The 14,708-nt window shown below is 41.1% G+C and overlaps 1 protein-coding gene across 1 annotated transcript in view; it reads right to left on the bottom strand.

The window, feature by feature from the left end:
* Window positions 1–14,178, bottom strand: part of galnt10 (UDP-N-acetyl-alpha-D-galactosamine:polypeptide N-acetylgalactosaminyltransferase 10 (GalNAc-T10)) — a 20,406-nt gene extending 6,228 nt beyond the window's left edge. The window contains 8 exon segments of the mRNA XM_058758352.1: window positions 915–1,032; window positions 2,280–2,463; window positions 2,607–2,753; window positions 2,756–2,791; window positions 6,622–6,788; window positions 8,081–8,219; window positions 8,297–8,387; window positions 13,726–14,178. Coding sequence (XP_058614335.1) covers window positions 915–1,032; window positions 2,280–2,463; window positions 2,607–2,753; window positions 2,756–2,791; window positions 6,622–6,788; window positions 8,081–8,219; window positions 8,297–8,387; window positions 13,726–13,878 — 1,035 coding nt within the window. The 5' untranslated portion in view covers window positions 13,879–14,178.
* Between the last annotated feature and the right edge of the window lie 530 nt (window positions 14,179–14,708).

Below are 14,708 nucleotides of genomic sequence, written 5' to 3'. Positions count from 1 at the left end.
GTAATTAATTGTATGTATGATTAGAGATGAAATATGATTGAATGTGTTTCTAAACGTATGTCACACACTCAGGAGTCGCAGCATCAGATGTGAGCAGAAACGGTCAGTCATCACTCCGTAGGGAACACACGGAGCGTGAAGCACTGCTGAACTGTGACAGATCTTGGAAACAGAGCGTGTTTTCCTGAAACCACTAAGAGTCGCTGTATCTGACTTTACTGTGAACACAGCGACTGAGACGGAGATATGTGACCCTGCAGCACAGAAGCAGTCATAAGCAGCACAGCTATATTTGCAGCAATAGACAACAATACATTGTATGGCTCAAAATTATACATTTTTCTTTTATGGCAAAAATCATTAGGATATTATATCAAAACTTCATTTTTGATTAGTAATATGCATTGCTAAGAACTTAATTTGAACAACTTTAAAGGTGATTTTCTCAATATTTAGATTTTTTTGCACCCTCAGATTCCAGATTTTCAAATAGTTGTATCTCAGACAAATATTGTCCAACAAACCATACATCAATGGAAAGATTATTTATTCATGTATAAATCTCAGTTTTTAAAAAAATTGACCCTTATGTCTGGTTTTGTGCTCCAGGGTCACAAATGTGAATATACATGATCTGAATCAACATGCACACGGTCGCTGGTTTTATTCTCCGTCTCAGTGTGTTTTTTCTATTGTTGTTCGTTTTCACAGCAACAGCTTGAAATGAAAAGCAGCAAGATCTCAAGAAAAGCTTATAGTGCATCGACGTCTATACATTAATTGAGGCTACTGTATTGCCCAGGATAATGACATAGCAACTGTTGCCGGCGTAACCGTCATACCAGTATCAGATGTATTTGCGCTGTGATCGTGTGCTGATGCGAGTGTAAGCAGGTGTATATCATAACCATCACCTTGAAGGAGATCTCGTACTGCTCTCCTCCCCAGATCTCCAGACCCATGTCATATCCTCCCAGCTCCCAGAACCACTTCCTGTCCACAGCGAAGAGACCGCCTGCCATCACCGGAGACCTCACGGAGGAGACAGAAACACGGCTCAAACTAAACTAACAACAGAGGAACGCAGCCGCTCAAACACCGAGCAGAACACAGACACCTTTAATGAGTCGATCAGTTCTTTAAGTTTAAATCAATGTATTTGGTACCAAAGTAGTAAATACATGTAGTTATTTACATTTTTATTTGTCACTTTCTGTCTTCTGCAGCGCACAAAAGAAGATTATAAATGTTTTTCTTCATACAATGAAAGTCAGTGAGAACAAAACCACCGAGAGCCTGTTCACACTTGTGTTTTCACTGACTGCAGTAAACACCCTGCACTGACGGAGCTGCTTGCTCAAGCCACAGATGCATGTCTTCCCCTCCCTAAAGAGCAATAAATAAAGGTGTGAGCGTGTTTTACTGCTAGCTAGATGCTATGAGTGCTTGATCCGGAATCATTTATAGCATTTAGCACTGATGACACAACATGTGACATCTGCTGCGGAGTTTGTGAAGTCAGCTCCACTGAATGTGTGTGTATATACCGGTTTTGATGAGACACGTTTACGTGGCCAAGTGTCAATTAAATGTATCAGATAACGACACGATTGCTCGATACAGGAAGTGAAGTATGAATATTCAAAACATCTTCCCTCCAGAATGTCAGAAATAAAGTATTTTATGGAGAAAAAACAGCATGCAGTAACACACACACACACACACGTTTGTTTTTGTGAAAAGTGGGGACTCTCCATAGGCGTAATGGTTTTTATACTGTACTTACTGTATGTGCTATTGTCCTACACCAACCCTACACCTAAACCTACCCCTTACAGGAGACTTACTTTACTTTCTCAAAAAAACTCATTCTGTATGATTTATAAGCCTTCTGAAATATGCGGACATGTCCTCATAAATCATCTTCTCCTTGTAATACCTGTAATACCCATGTCATTATACAAATTTGTGTCCTCATATGTCACAAAAACAGGCACACACACACACACTCACTCTCTCTCTCACACGAACACACACACACACACACACACACACACACACACACACACTCACTCTCTCTCTCTCTCACAGGAACACACACACACACACACACACACACTCACTCTCTCTCTCTCTCTCTCTCTCTCACACGAACACACACACACACACACACACACACGCACACTCTCACACTCACACGCACACGCACACTCTCACACTCACACGCACACGCACACTCTCACACACACACACACACACACACACACACACACACTCACTCAAACGGGTCGCTGGGATCTGATTTCTGCAGCTGAGCTGGGATAGGGATGCGTTTGTAGTACATCTCCCAGTCGAAAGCCCCTCGCATGGCATCGCCGGCCTGCGTCTCGTAGCCGAAGTTATCGTGGTCGATCACATCGATCATCGGACACACGATCGTTTTCCGGTTGTCTGCGATGCGATCTGAAAACCAATCATTCAGCAGCTGAACGGTCAAGTCAGGTCTCCTTCATATCTACAGCGCATTATGCAGGACAGACTGCTTCAGAGCACCTTCACGCTAATAAACAGGAAGATAACAGTGTTGGTGATGTTAATGCTCTCACCCAGTAACGGCGGCAGCCAGTTGACGTTGGCCTCGCAGTGTGAGTCCAGGAACGTGATGACCTGACCCTTCGCAGCCGCGGCGCCCAGCAGTCGGGTCCGGATCAGTCCCTCGCGCTTCTTAGTGCGCAGGATTCGAACCTTGGCAGCCGCACCATGTACTCCTCCAGAGGAGCCTTCAGATGCTCTAGAGCACACAGAGAGTCAAGTCAAGTCACCATTAAATTTATATAGTGCTTTTTCCAATGCAGAATGTGTCAGAGCAGCTTTACAGTATTAAACAGGGAAATCACACGGGTGTATGGTCTTCACAGAAGCTCTTCAGGACTTCAGTGTTTTTGTTGGTTTTTATTCTTCAGCAGCTTCATTCCTGTGTGACATTACAGCGCCGGATGCTGTCGGTTCTCACGTGAACCATCGTGATGCAGCAAACTGAAATGTGTGGCTCAAATTCTCTTCCTCAAATAAAACCATTGTGTGACCTTTGAAGACTGTCGATAGAGCTTAAAATACTGAACCCTCTTCCTTTCTCAATGTTGAATCCACCAATGAAAACACTTCAGATGTGATTCGATCATAAAACATAAGCTGTGATTGAGTTAATCTCTTTCATATGACTTATTTCAGTCAGATACAGCACAATATTTTACTCATTTTGAGGCAATCATTTGACTAGAGGAATCCCGAAAAGTGGCTTGGATGTCAGTTATTTGTGATGCATTGTGATGCATTGTGATATATTGTGATGCATTGTGATATATTGTGATGCATTGTGATATACGGTGATGCATTGTGATATATTGTGATGCATAGTGATATATTGTGATGCATTGTGATATACGGTGATGCATTGTGATATATTGTGATGCATTGTGATATACGGTGATGCATTGTGATATATTGTGATATACGGTGATGCATTGTGATATATTGTGATGCACTGTGATATATTGTGATGTATTGTGATGCATTGTGATATATTATGATATACGGTGATGCATTGTGATATATTGTGATGCACTGTGATATATTCAGTCCCTCCAGTTTTTCGCGATTCCGCGATCGCTGAATGCAATGCAAAATAAACAAAATGTCGCATTTTTTTGTGATCCTGCATAATTCGTCATTTAACCGCAAAATAATCGCAAAAAAATAAATAAAAGACCTCACATAACATAAAATTATAATCATCTAACTGAATTATTTTATGTTACGTGGATTCAGATGTTGTTCACGTGATGACGTCTGTGTATGTGAGCGGTCTGTCAAGAAACAATGGCGGCAAATTTGTCTCACCTGCCTCCTCACATGCCAAGGACCGGGCTGAGCAATATCCCGATATACTGCACGAGCAGGGCGCCGTTTCCGTATGGCAGAGTATGCAGTTTCCATACCCTCGCCCAGTCAGGTGTGCCGTGGAAAATTATCCAAACTTCATATCTCTATTATAATTCGTTAGTATTATTTTAAATCAGAGGGTTTTAAAAATGTTTAACCAATGATAAGCATTAAAAAGAGCTTGTCAGTAAAACCTCGTAATGTCATTGGATCATCTCTCAGCGAAACATTCACCCGCCTCCATTCAGATTGACGCGCCGCGCGCAGCCTGGAGGAGACAGATCTCTGCTTTTTCGCAATGAAAGGGTAAATAAATAATTGATGTTTGAATAGTACAGCGTTTTCTTTACTCAAACACTATGTCTGTAAAGGCTAATGTTTTTGTGTGCTTGAAGAGCGGAGAAGAAGTAGATTATTTGCCGTCTAGCCAATATACTTTTGTACGTTTTAAATATCATGTGCATAAGCGCTTAATTTGAGATTTTGTCCAAGTGTATTAAAAAACAAGAAAAAACTAAGCGTCCAAATAGCTACAATCAACGTTATGTAACCTGTAAAAGTTGATGAAAGCATATGTTGCGATGCACTTGCTGCCTCAGATAACAGCTACAGCCGTTCTAATGGCACTCCATCTCCGTCATTCGCTGGTCAAAAACACTGTTAACTCCATTTGAACTTGAATTTCATATAATATTAAGTGCACACTGATCAGTAAAGTCTGATACAATACCAACGCTGACTACGCAGTGTTGTTTAATTATTTAATTTTTTCCCCTTCTATTTTTTATATATCAATATATAATATATATATCAATATATCAGAATTTATTAAGACCAAAATACCAAATGTATGAATTGGATTTACAAGCAGTATGTACAGCTACAATACTTCTTTGTTAATGTTTACATAGGTTAGGTCCTAAGGTTGTTTTAAAAGTTCAAATGTTTCAGAACTGAAGAGACCAAAATAAACCAGCTTTATGCATTTTGTTTGTTATTTTTGAATATTGTGCATCTAACATAATACATAATCTGCACGTTTAATAAACTCCAGTTGATTCAAAATCGCATGGGATTAATCGTGCAGCCCTATTGGGGACACTTAATTTCCAGTGATATCGTCGAATTGATTGCACAAATACTATTAGAACTGAACTGAGCTGGATTATGACATCACTGAATTCAATAATGAAATACCTTTAACTGAAAATTGAGTGTTTACTATTGTCCTTCTGCACTACTGACACACTATTTTCCTATTTGATACTGTAAAGATGCTTTGACACCATCTGTATTGTTAAAAGCACTATATAAATAAAGGTGACTTCACTTGAGTTAATTTGGTAAATGTGATATCATAATTTAAAAAAAAAAAAAAAAAAGAATCGCAAATTTGTCACACATTTATGGAAATTACCACCACAAAATCAGTCATTTTGATCGCAAAAATCACACAAAAAAATCGTGAAATCCTGGAGGGACTGTATATTGTAATGTATTGTGATATACGGTGATGCATTGTGATGTATTGTGATATATTGTGATGCACTGTGATATATTGTAATGTATTGTGATGTATTGTGATATATTGTGATGCATAGTGATGTATTGTGATGCAGTGTGATATATTGTGATGCAGTGTGATATATTGTGATGCACTGTGATATATTGTAATGTATTGTGATATACGGTGATGCATTGTGATATATTGTGATGCATAGTGATATATTGTGATATACGGTGATGCATTGTGATATATTGTGATATACGGTGATGCATAGTGATATATTGTGATGCATAGTGATATATTGTGATGCATAGTGATATATTGTGATGCACTGTGATATATTGTGATGCACTGTGATATATTGTAATGTATTGTGATGTATTGTGATGCACTGTGATATATTGTGATGTATTGTGATGCAGTGTGATATATTGTGATGTATTGTGATATATTGTAATGTATTGTGATATACGGTGATGCATTGTGATGTATTGTGATATATTGTGATGCATTGTGATATATTGTGATGTATTGTGATGCAGTGTGATATATTGTGATGCAGTGTGATATATTGTAATGTATTGTGATATACGGTGATGCATTGTGATGTATTTGAGACACAGCTGACATACCCATTCTTAATACTGTATATACAAACATGTTATTCATCAAATGTGCTATCATCACAGATGATTCAGTCCATATTTCTATGTTATAAATAGATGTAGTTTTTCTGCAGTATTTGCGGTGCCAGTGTGTCAATGTTTGTCCGGGCTGGTCCTGACTTCAGTGATGGGACCCCGCATTAGATCCAGACACGAATATTGTGTGGACGAGTGAGACGAAACCCAAATACTGAAATGTGTTTTCATGCTCGATTAAAACAAGAGACAGCCCTCATAAGCGGACTCACGGAGAGAGGATTACGGCCATCATAATCTGACACTTATGCAAACATCTGACGCAGTGCAGACGCAGGGACAAACCAGGATCATCCCAGAAACAGCAGCTCACAATCTGTCACACAAATCAAATATGCTGGCTGACTTACACCAGATGACAGGTTAGGACTGACATACAGCCCGGTTTTTATCATGTTTCTGATGATGATCCTCATGCGCTGTTCAGACTCACTCTGAATGAAGCGCTGCCGGATGCCGAGCGGCTCGTACCTTTGTCGCTGAAGTCGTCCACGAGGATGATCTCGGCGATGAGCTGCGGCGGCGAGCGGTTGAGGATGCTGTGAACGGTGCGCAGCAGAGACGACCAGCCCTCGTTATGGAAGGGGATGATGATGCTGGTGTTGGGAAGATCTTCTGTGTACAGCTTGGTCTTACAGCTGCGACACACAAACACAGCTGCAGTCACGCTCACGACGGACATACAGTCACAGCCTGAGGCTATACTTTCATTTGGAACTATTTTCAATTATTGCCACACTGAAGTTACCGATATTAATGATACAAACCGCTGCATTAAATCTATAGCACACTGTGATCACATGTAGCGACAATCTAACCAAAAACATCAGTCAAAATCATTCTGACATTGACAAGAGGCAGGCCAGCCTAAAACCTCAAAAGCATCAAGAATATGACAAGAACGAGGGCCCTGGTCATCAAAAATGCTGCCAATTCTCGTTTCCCAACCCTTCACTAACAGTCTGGTTAAACTGGTTTGTCCACTACTGCGTAAATATATTTTGACGTGGAACCGGGACCGTATTTGAGAAGTCAAACTGACACACATCAGACGTCTCACAGAGACCTTTCACTATTACAACATAAACGGAACGGAAGGATGTTTGCTTCCAAATAAATGTGACCCTGGGCCACAAAACCAGTCATAAGAGTCAATTTTTGTTAAATTGAGATTTATATATCATATAAAGGCTGAATAAATAATCTTTCCATTGATGTATGGTTTGTTGGACAATATTTGTCTGAGATACAACTATTTGAAAATCTGGAATCTGAGGGTGCAAAAAAATCTAAATATTGAGAAAATCTCCTTTAAAGTTGTTCAAATGAAGTTCTTAGCAATGCATATTACTAATCAAAATTTATGGTATGAAATTTACAAAATATCTTCACGGAGCATGATCTTTACTTCCATGCCATAAAAATCTTTTTGGATAATTTTGCAATATATTTTTGGTTATTGCTACAAATATCCCTGTGCTACTTATGACTGCTTTTATGCTCCAGGGTCACATTTTATATCTTATTAAATCAGCTGCAATTAGAGTTTCCTAATTTTGCCTGTTTTCTTTTTGTGATATTAACTTTTACTGCTGGATTGTAGCCTGGACGGATAACAGTTCGATATTTTAGAGCTGAGCATGACTTAAACGTATAATGACAACAGAAATGTTCAAGACTTCTCCAGGCCTTCTCAGTCTCAATCACAGGTATATCTATGTTTTTCAGGAATTTATATAAATGTATATATATTTATTTATATATATATAAAGCAAAGACATTGTTGGCCTGTTGTTGTGGTCATAACGTGCTACTGTTGTGCTCTACACTGTGACTCAAGCAGAGTATCTGCTGCTGATGTACAGTAATGCGTGGAGACAGACGTGTGCTGCAGCGGTTTAGATTGAAGAGGAAGAAGAGAGCGGCTCACTTCGGGTGTCTGATGTCAGGCAGGGATCTGTTGAGGGCGATGCGATTGCTGACGAATATGTTGAATCCGTTCTCCCTGTAGGCCTGGTCCACACGGTCCGAGTCGGTCAGCGGATATGGCCTGCCCTGCTCGCCGACACCTTCAACACACCACAGCGTTACCATCACATTCACCTGCACTCCGGCTCTATTACACTTCACGCATCACGTGACGCACCTGAACGCGCCGCTTCGCTCTGCATCAGTGCATAGTCATGCCAGTCCTTTTTCCGAACGCCGTCCTTCTGCACTTTGTGTCTGTTTATTCTCTGAAAACACATAAAGCGTGTGATGTTATGAGGACGGCTGTGTGCTGGTCTCTGTAATGCATTAGTTGTGAAGCAGTACAAGAGGACGGAGAGAAAGACAATCCTTGTGTCTAAACATGGGAACCAAACAAACCACCAGAACCGCTGATGAATGAATGAAACGAAACTATGCAACTTTTTAAATAACATGTAGTTAGGGCCAGAACTGTGTAAAGAGTGTGTATGAAACCCTTAGCAAGACTGAAAATGATGTCTGATTTGTTATTTCTGTTCTGTTGAAGTATGAAATGAAGTAAGATGATCCATCAGTGGAGCTGTAAAGCTCATTCTGTGACAGGACTTTCTGAGCTGGTAATCTGTCTCAAAGCTTCTCTACTCTTCTTCTACACGCTCAAAAGGATCTACATACTTCAGGCCAGGGCGTAGTGTAAGTAGGTGAATTGGGACGCAGTTTTCTGCTACGTGTCTGATTTTTAAATGCAAACACTGTTCACAGCCACACCTCTTTTAAAAACAAGCACGTCCCAAAACCTTGGCAATGAAGCAGAGCAGTGTGGTAAACGGATGAATGAATGATCCGGAACGGAAAAGCTGTTTGTGTGCACGAGGTGACATGAAACCGTTCTTCCAGGTGTAACGGTGTGTGTGTGTGAAGCGACGCTAGCAGTGGATGTGTGTGAGGGATCGATGCACCTGCTGAAGCTCAGGCTCTTGCAGCGGGAAACAGAGGCGCTATCAGACCAGCGGCCTGGACCAGAGCCAGCCGAGAGCCCAAACAACGCCGCCTTTCAACAACACCACGTACAGCCTTCCCTATGAACACCATCTCTTGCCGTCATGTTCATCCTGACAGCAGCACTAGAGGAATATATATTTGTAATCCTCATGTCTTTCCAAACATATGTCGCTAGTGAGGGAATTTAGCACAGGGAAAGCCTTTCACAGCACCGTACGACATGTTTTTAATACACACACTACAGATCGGACTGCTGATGTCTCCTGGATTAAAAACAGTACACTTCCATAATGTACTTAACTCTTTCCCTGCCAAACATGGAATTTTTCGGGTTTCCGTGTTCTTGCTGTTATACGCTAGGAGGCGCTATTACTATCTCCTGAATGAGTCTAGAAAGTGCCGATCAAAAACACAGACGAGGAAGACGCAGAAACCAGCGATCTCATATGTGAGCATATGCATATGAAAAATAATGTGATCATCAACACTAACCGCATATAAATGAAAACTGCCTAATGTTACCGAGTGAAATGTGGATCCAGAAGGTGTTAAAGGCCTGTGAAGCTTTGGGATACTGATGGAAGCCATCTACTGTATCTTTGCTTTGATAATATTACTGAATATGATCCAGATGTAGTATTTGATAAAAATGCGACTTTCTCAGCTTTTTGCTCAAAATGTTGCTGATTTTATGAAACCTACCTACATCCAAGCATTGATAAAAAAAAAAAAAACAATGCTTGAAGCTAGAATAACACAGATTTTTGTTTGAAAGTAGAGAGTCTGATCTTTTTGATTTATTGCATGTTCAGATATTCATACAACAAAATATTCTGGGGGCCATGACATTTTAGTTAAAATCAGCAAAAACGCTGGCGGTGGCTGGGAAAGAGTTAAAGTGCTCTATTTTCACACACTAATTTTGTACTTAATATACTAAACATAATTCTTTAGTACTCCTTAAGATAAACTTTAGATCAACTAAGTGTACTCAACTGTGCTATTTTGGGACACCATGAATATTTTAACATACTATCTCTGTATTTAAATATGCATTTAGTCATCACTTGTAGTACACTTGAGTGTACTAGTGTATGAAAGATGGGTTCAAGTGTACTACAAGTGGTAAATAAATAAATTTTTTTAATTCAGATATAGTATGTTAAAAGAGCATTTTTATTCATATTCATGGTGTCCCAAAATAGCACTGAACGTAAACAACGTATGCTGTTCAGCTGCACCACGTGGAAACGTTGTCTACGTCGTTTACACTTTGATCTGAATGAAAACAACGTTTCCGCGTGGCACAGCTGACACAGAACACCATACACTGTTTGCATTCAGTGGATACTTTCCAAAATGGTGCCAGGGTGACGCGGAGGAGATGGATTGTTGTATAAGTCATTATTTTTGTTTTCCTTACACACAAAAAGTATTATCATAGCTTCGTAAAATTATGGTTGAACCACTGATGTCACATGGACCTTGCTACGTTTCTGGACCTCGATCGTGTTAGGATCCTTGCTGTCTATGGAGCGTTAGAGAGCTCTCGGCTTTCATCAAATATATCTTACTTTGTGTTCCAAAGATGAACAGAGGTCTTACGGGTTTGGAACGACATGAGAGTGAGTAATTAGTGACAGAAATTTTCATTTTTGGGTGAACTATCCCTTTAAGTACAAAATTAGCGTGCGAAAATAGAGCACTTTAAGGACATTATGGAGGTGTACTTTTTTTAACCTGGGCTAAACTGCTGCAATGATAAAGATGCTTTCTGAAGCACCAGCTGTGTGCGATGCAGTGATGTGGTCGATTGCACGTACTGATCAAAATGTTTGTGTTGAAATTATTTAAATTTGAATATTTTTTAAATTTAAATTCAGGAATTAATTGTTTACATGAACTGTTTTGATGTATATGAAAGTGATGACTTATTCTGAAAGGGGATTTTGTATAATGAGTGTCTAAGCCAGAGGTGGGTGTGGGTGAAGGTGTAGAGAGCATACTGCCGTAGACCATACAGTTTGTGCGTTATATACCAACTTTGAATGTGAGAGAAATTCATGTCAACAGTCCATCATGTGTGTCAGCGCAGACTAACAGTCCTGACACAGTAATAAAACAAACCGCTTAGCCAAAAACTTTCAGCACTCTTTCTGCTTTTTCTTATTGGTTTTTTTTTGTTCCTTATTTATTACTAACACTTTTAAAGCAATTTGTACTTTAAGGCTGTCACTAACGATTATTTTGGTAATCGAGTAATCTGTCAATTATTCTGACGATTAATCAAGTAATCTGATAATTATAATTCATTTTTTTGTTGCAATGAAAACAGACCCAAGCGAAGAATAGCATTTAAAATGACTTAAAATACATATATAATAGCAATGAGGCAATAATAATTAGTTGATCAAACACATGATCCCATCACACACCCGGCCATCAAACATGATCCCAACACACACCCAGCCATCAAACATGATCCCAACACACACCTGCCCATCACACACCGTCCAACACACATCTGCCCATCACACACCCACCCATCACATGATCCCATCACACATCTGCCCATCACACACCTGCCCATCACACATGATCCCATCACACACCTGCCCATCACACATGATCCCATCACACACTTGGCCATCACACACCTGCCCATCACACAGCCGGCCATCACACACCTGCCCATCACACACCTGCCATCACACATGACCCCATCACACACCCGGCCATCACACACCTGCCCATCACACACCCGGCCATCACACACGATCTCAACACACACCCGGCCATCACACACCTGCTCATCACACAGCCGGCCATCACACACCTGCCCGTCACACAGCCGGCCATCACACAGCCGGCCATCACACATGATCCCAAAACACATCTGCCCATCACACACCCGTCCAACACACATCCACCCATCACACATGACCCCAAAACACATCTTCCCATCACACATGATCCCAAAACACATCTGCCCATCACACACCCGTCCAACACACATCCACCCATCACACATGACCCCAAAACACATCTTCCCATCACACACCCACCCAACACACATCTGCCCATCACACATCTGCCCATCACACCCGTCCAACACACATCTGCCCATCACACACCCACCCATCACACATGACCCCAAAACACATCTTCCCATCACACACCCGCCCAACACACATCTGCCCATCACACACCCGTCCAACACACATCCACCCATCACACATCCGACTACACACATCCACCCATCACACATGACCCCAAAACACATCTTCCCATCACACACCCACCCAACACACATCTGCCCATCATGCACCCGTCCAACACACATCCACCCATCACACATCTGCCCATCACACACCCGTCCAACACACATCCACCCATCACACATGACCCCAAAACACATCTTCCCATCACAAACCCACCCAACACACATCTGCCCATCACACACCCGATCTCATCACACATGACCCCAACACACACCCGTCCAACACATCTGCCCATCACGCATCCACCCATCACACATGACCCCAAAACACATCTTCCCATCACACACCCACCCAACATATATCCGCCCATCGCACATAACACCAGAAGATCAGAAGACGTGCTGGGATGTTTTATGACCACAGAGAGTCACAACCTCAGTTTAACTGACACCTCGACTGACAGACGACACTCACTGATATTTCCACACCACCTTCTGACAACACTCTCAGCTGTCATTTCAAGAGTTACAAGCTGATGCTGTACTGAATTAACTCAATCAGGTATTCATTAAGAAATAAGGATAAAGACACTGCGAGTCACATTTGTGTGTAAATGATTGATTTAATTTACTCCTAAATGAAAAACTGTCATTGTAAAATTCATTCAAATTTCCTAAAAGAAATGGCCTCAAAATGCTAATTCTTTTATGACAGGTCAATTACAACACAATCAAGTAAACAAAAAAATCATCTAGTCGTGTGGTTTTATTTATTTTCCCCAAAATCAAATCAATGGCTTTTATTTGTTGTTATGCAAAAATCAAAAGAAGTGATTAAAATACTATATTGCTCTAAAGCAGACAATAGTGCTAAACAACCATTGAGAGAGCTAAATTATGCTTTTCTTTAGTTTTCATACTTAATGTTCAGATTTATATTGATAATTCTATTTAACCCAAGAACCATAAAGAAGTGAACAAGTTCAGTGCTTGTTTTATCTGAATGTGAAGAATACTGTACTAATAGCTCTGTGTTTTAATGTCCATGACAGCATTACACATCATAACTCCAATAACTCTAAAGTCAATTTGTTATCGGTCTGTGAACTTTGTTCAAAAGAACCATATAATTACTGATAACTTACCAGCACGTTAATAACCCTGTCTACAGCGCGAGCGACGCGACTAAACTTCAACGCGTTCCCGCAGCGTTCATGTCGCGTCGCGTTCCTCATCTGACGCTCGGGCGGAACACATAGAAGTCAAAGACTCTTCTAGCCTCGTAAACACTGCCATATACGAGCGAGTTAAGAGTTCCTGCTGCGATGCTGCGGACACAGAGTGTATGACGCGTTATGAGCGCGTTATGAGCGCTGTCGTACCTGTAGGTGCGAGACTCCGGCGGCGTCCGCGGACTCGGAGCTGTCAAACATTCGCTCCAGAGACGCGGACCACAAGCCGACGCTCGGCAGGAACAGAAAGGCCAGCAGCAGCAGCAGCGCGATCTGCAGCAGTCTCTTCTGCTTTCGCCGCATCTCTGAGTCTCTGCGTCTCTGCGTGGCGCTTCTGTGCCGCTACACACACATCAACACAAACTCGCGCGAGCGCCTAACTTCTCTCACTCTCCGCGAGCTTCCGCGATCCTGGACTGAACCACTGCGCCGCCGCGAGCGGGGAGACCTCCAGCACCGCGTCACTTAACACCGCTTTAAACACACGACACGCACGCGTACTTCCCCAGAATCCTGGTAAAGATGCTCTAAAATAGAGTTCGTTTAAAGCGGGTGATTAGCGATGTCGCCTCTTACGCTTCAGCAAGCTGTGTTTGAGCAGCTGGGCTCCCGTCGCTGCGGCAGAATGAACGGAGCGCTTCAGCAGACAGCAACGCTGTGAACCGAACATACTGAAGATACTGAGTTATGAATGAAGCTGCACTTTAACTTCATCATCCCACCCTGAACAAACTCAACTTTGCTTAACAAAGACTATCATATTCTATTCTATTCTATTCAAAGCTCTTTATATATTACATAATTTGATATGTTATAGGCTATATACAAATATTTTATAAACTCTATTATTGCATATTTATTACATATTATTATACATTATATTCACAGCAATCAGAGAAAGGAACAAGGCACTTCTCTAAAAGAACCAAGAAGCAGTCAGAGATCAGCAGAGGAAAAGAGCTTATGTTAACAAAATCATCAGGAGTATGAAACTTCTGCAATTCTGCTGGAAGAGAAACTGAAATAACTGTGGCTCGGATGATGAGTTTGAAGAGTAGCCATCAACAACTCTCAGAATACTATACCAGGAAAGGATGTGATAAATGATCAAATATTAAAGAAATGAGTGGATC

The sequence above is a fragment of the Onychostoma macrolepis genome, chromosome 21, assembly GCF_012432095.1.
Source record: "Onychostoma macrolepis isolate SWU-2019 chromosome 21, ASM1243209v1, whole genome shotgun sequence".
NCBI lineage: Eukaryota > Metazoa > Chordata > Actinopteri > Cypriniformes > Cyprinidae > Onychostoma > Onychostoma macrolepis.
Note: the sequence above shows the minus strand (reverse complement) of the source record. Positions and strands in the feature narration are given on the sequence as shown.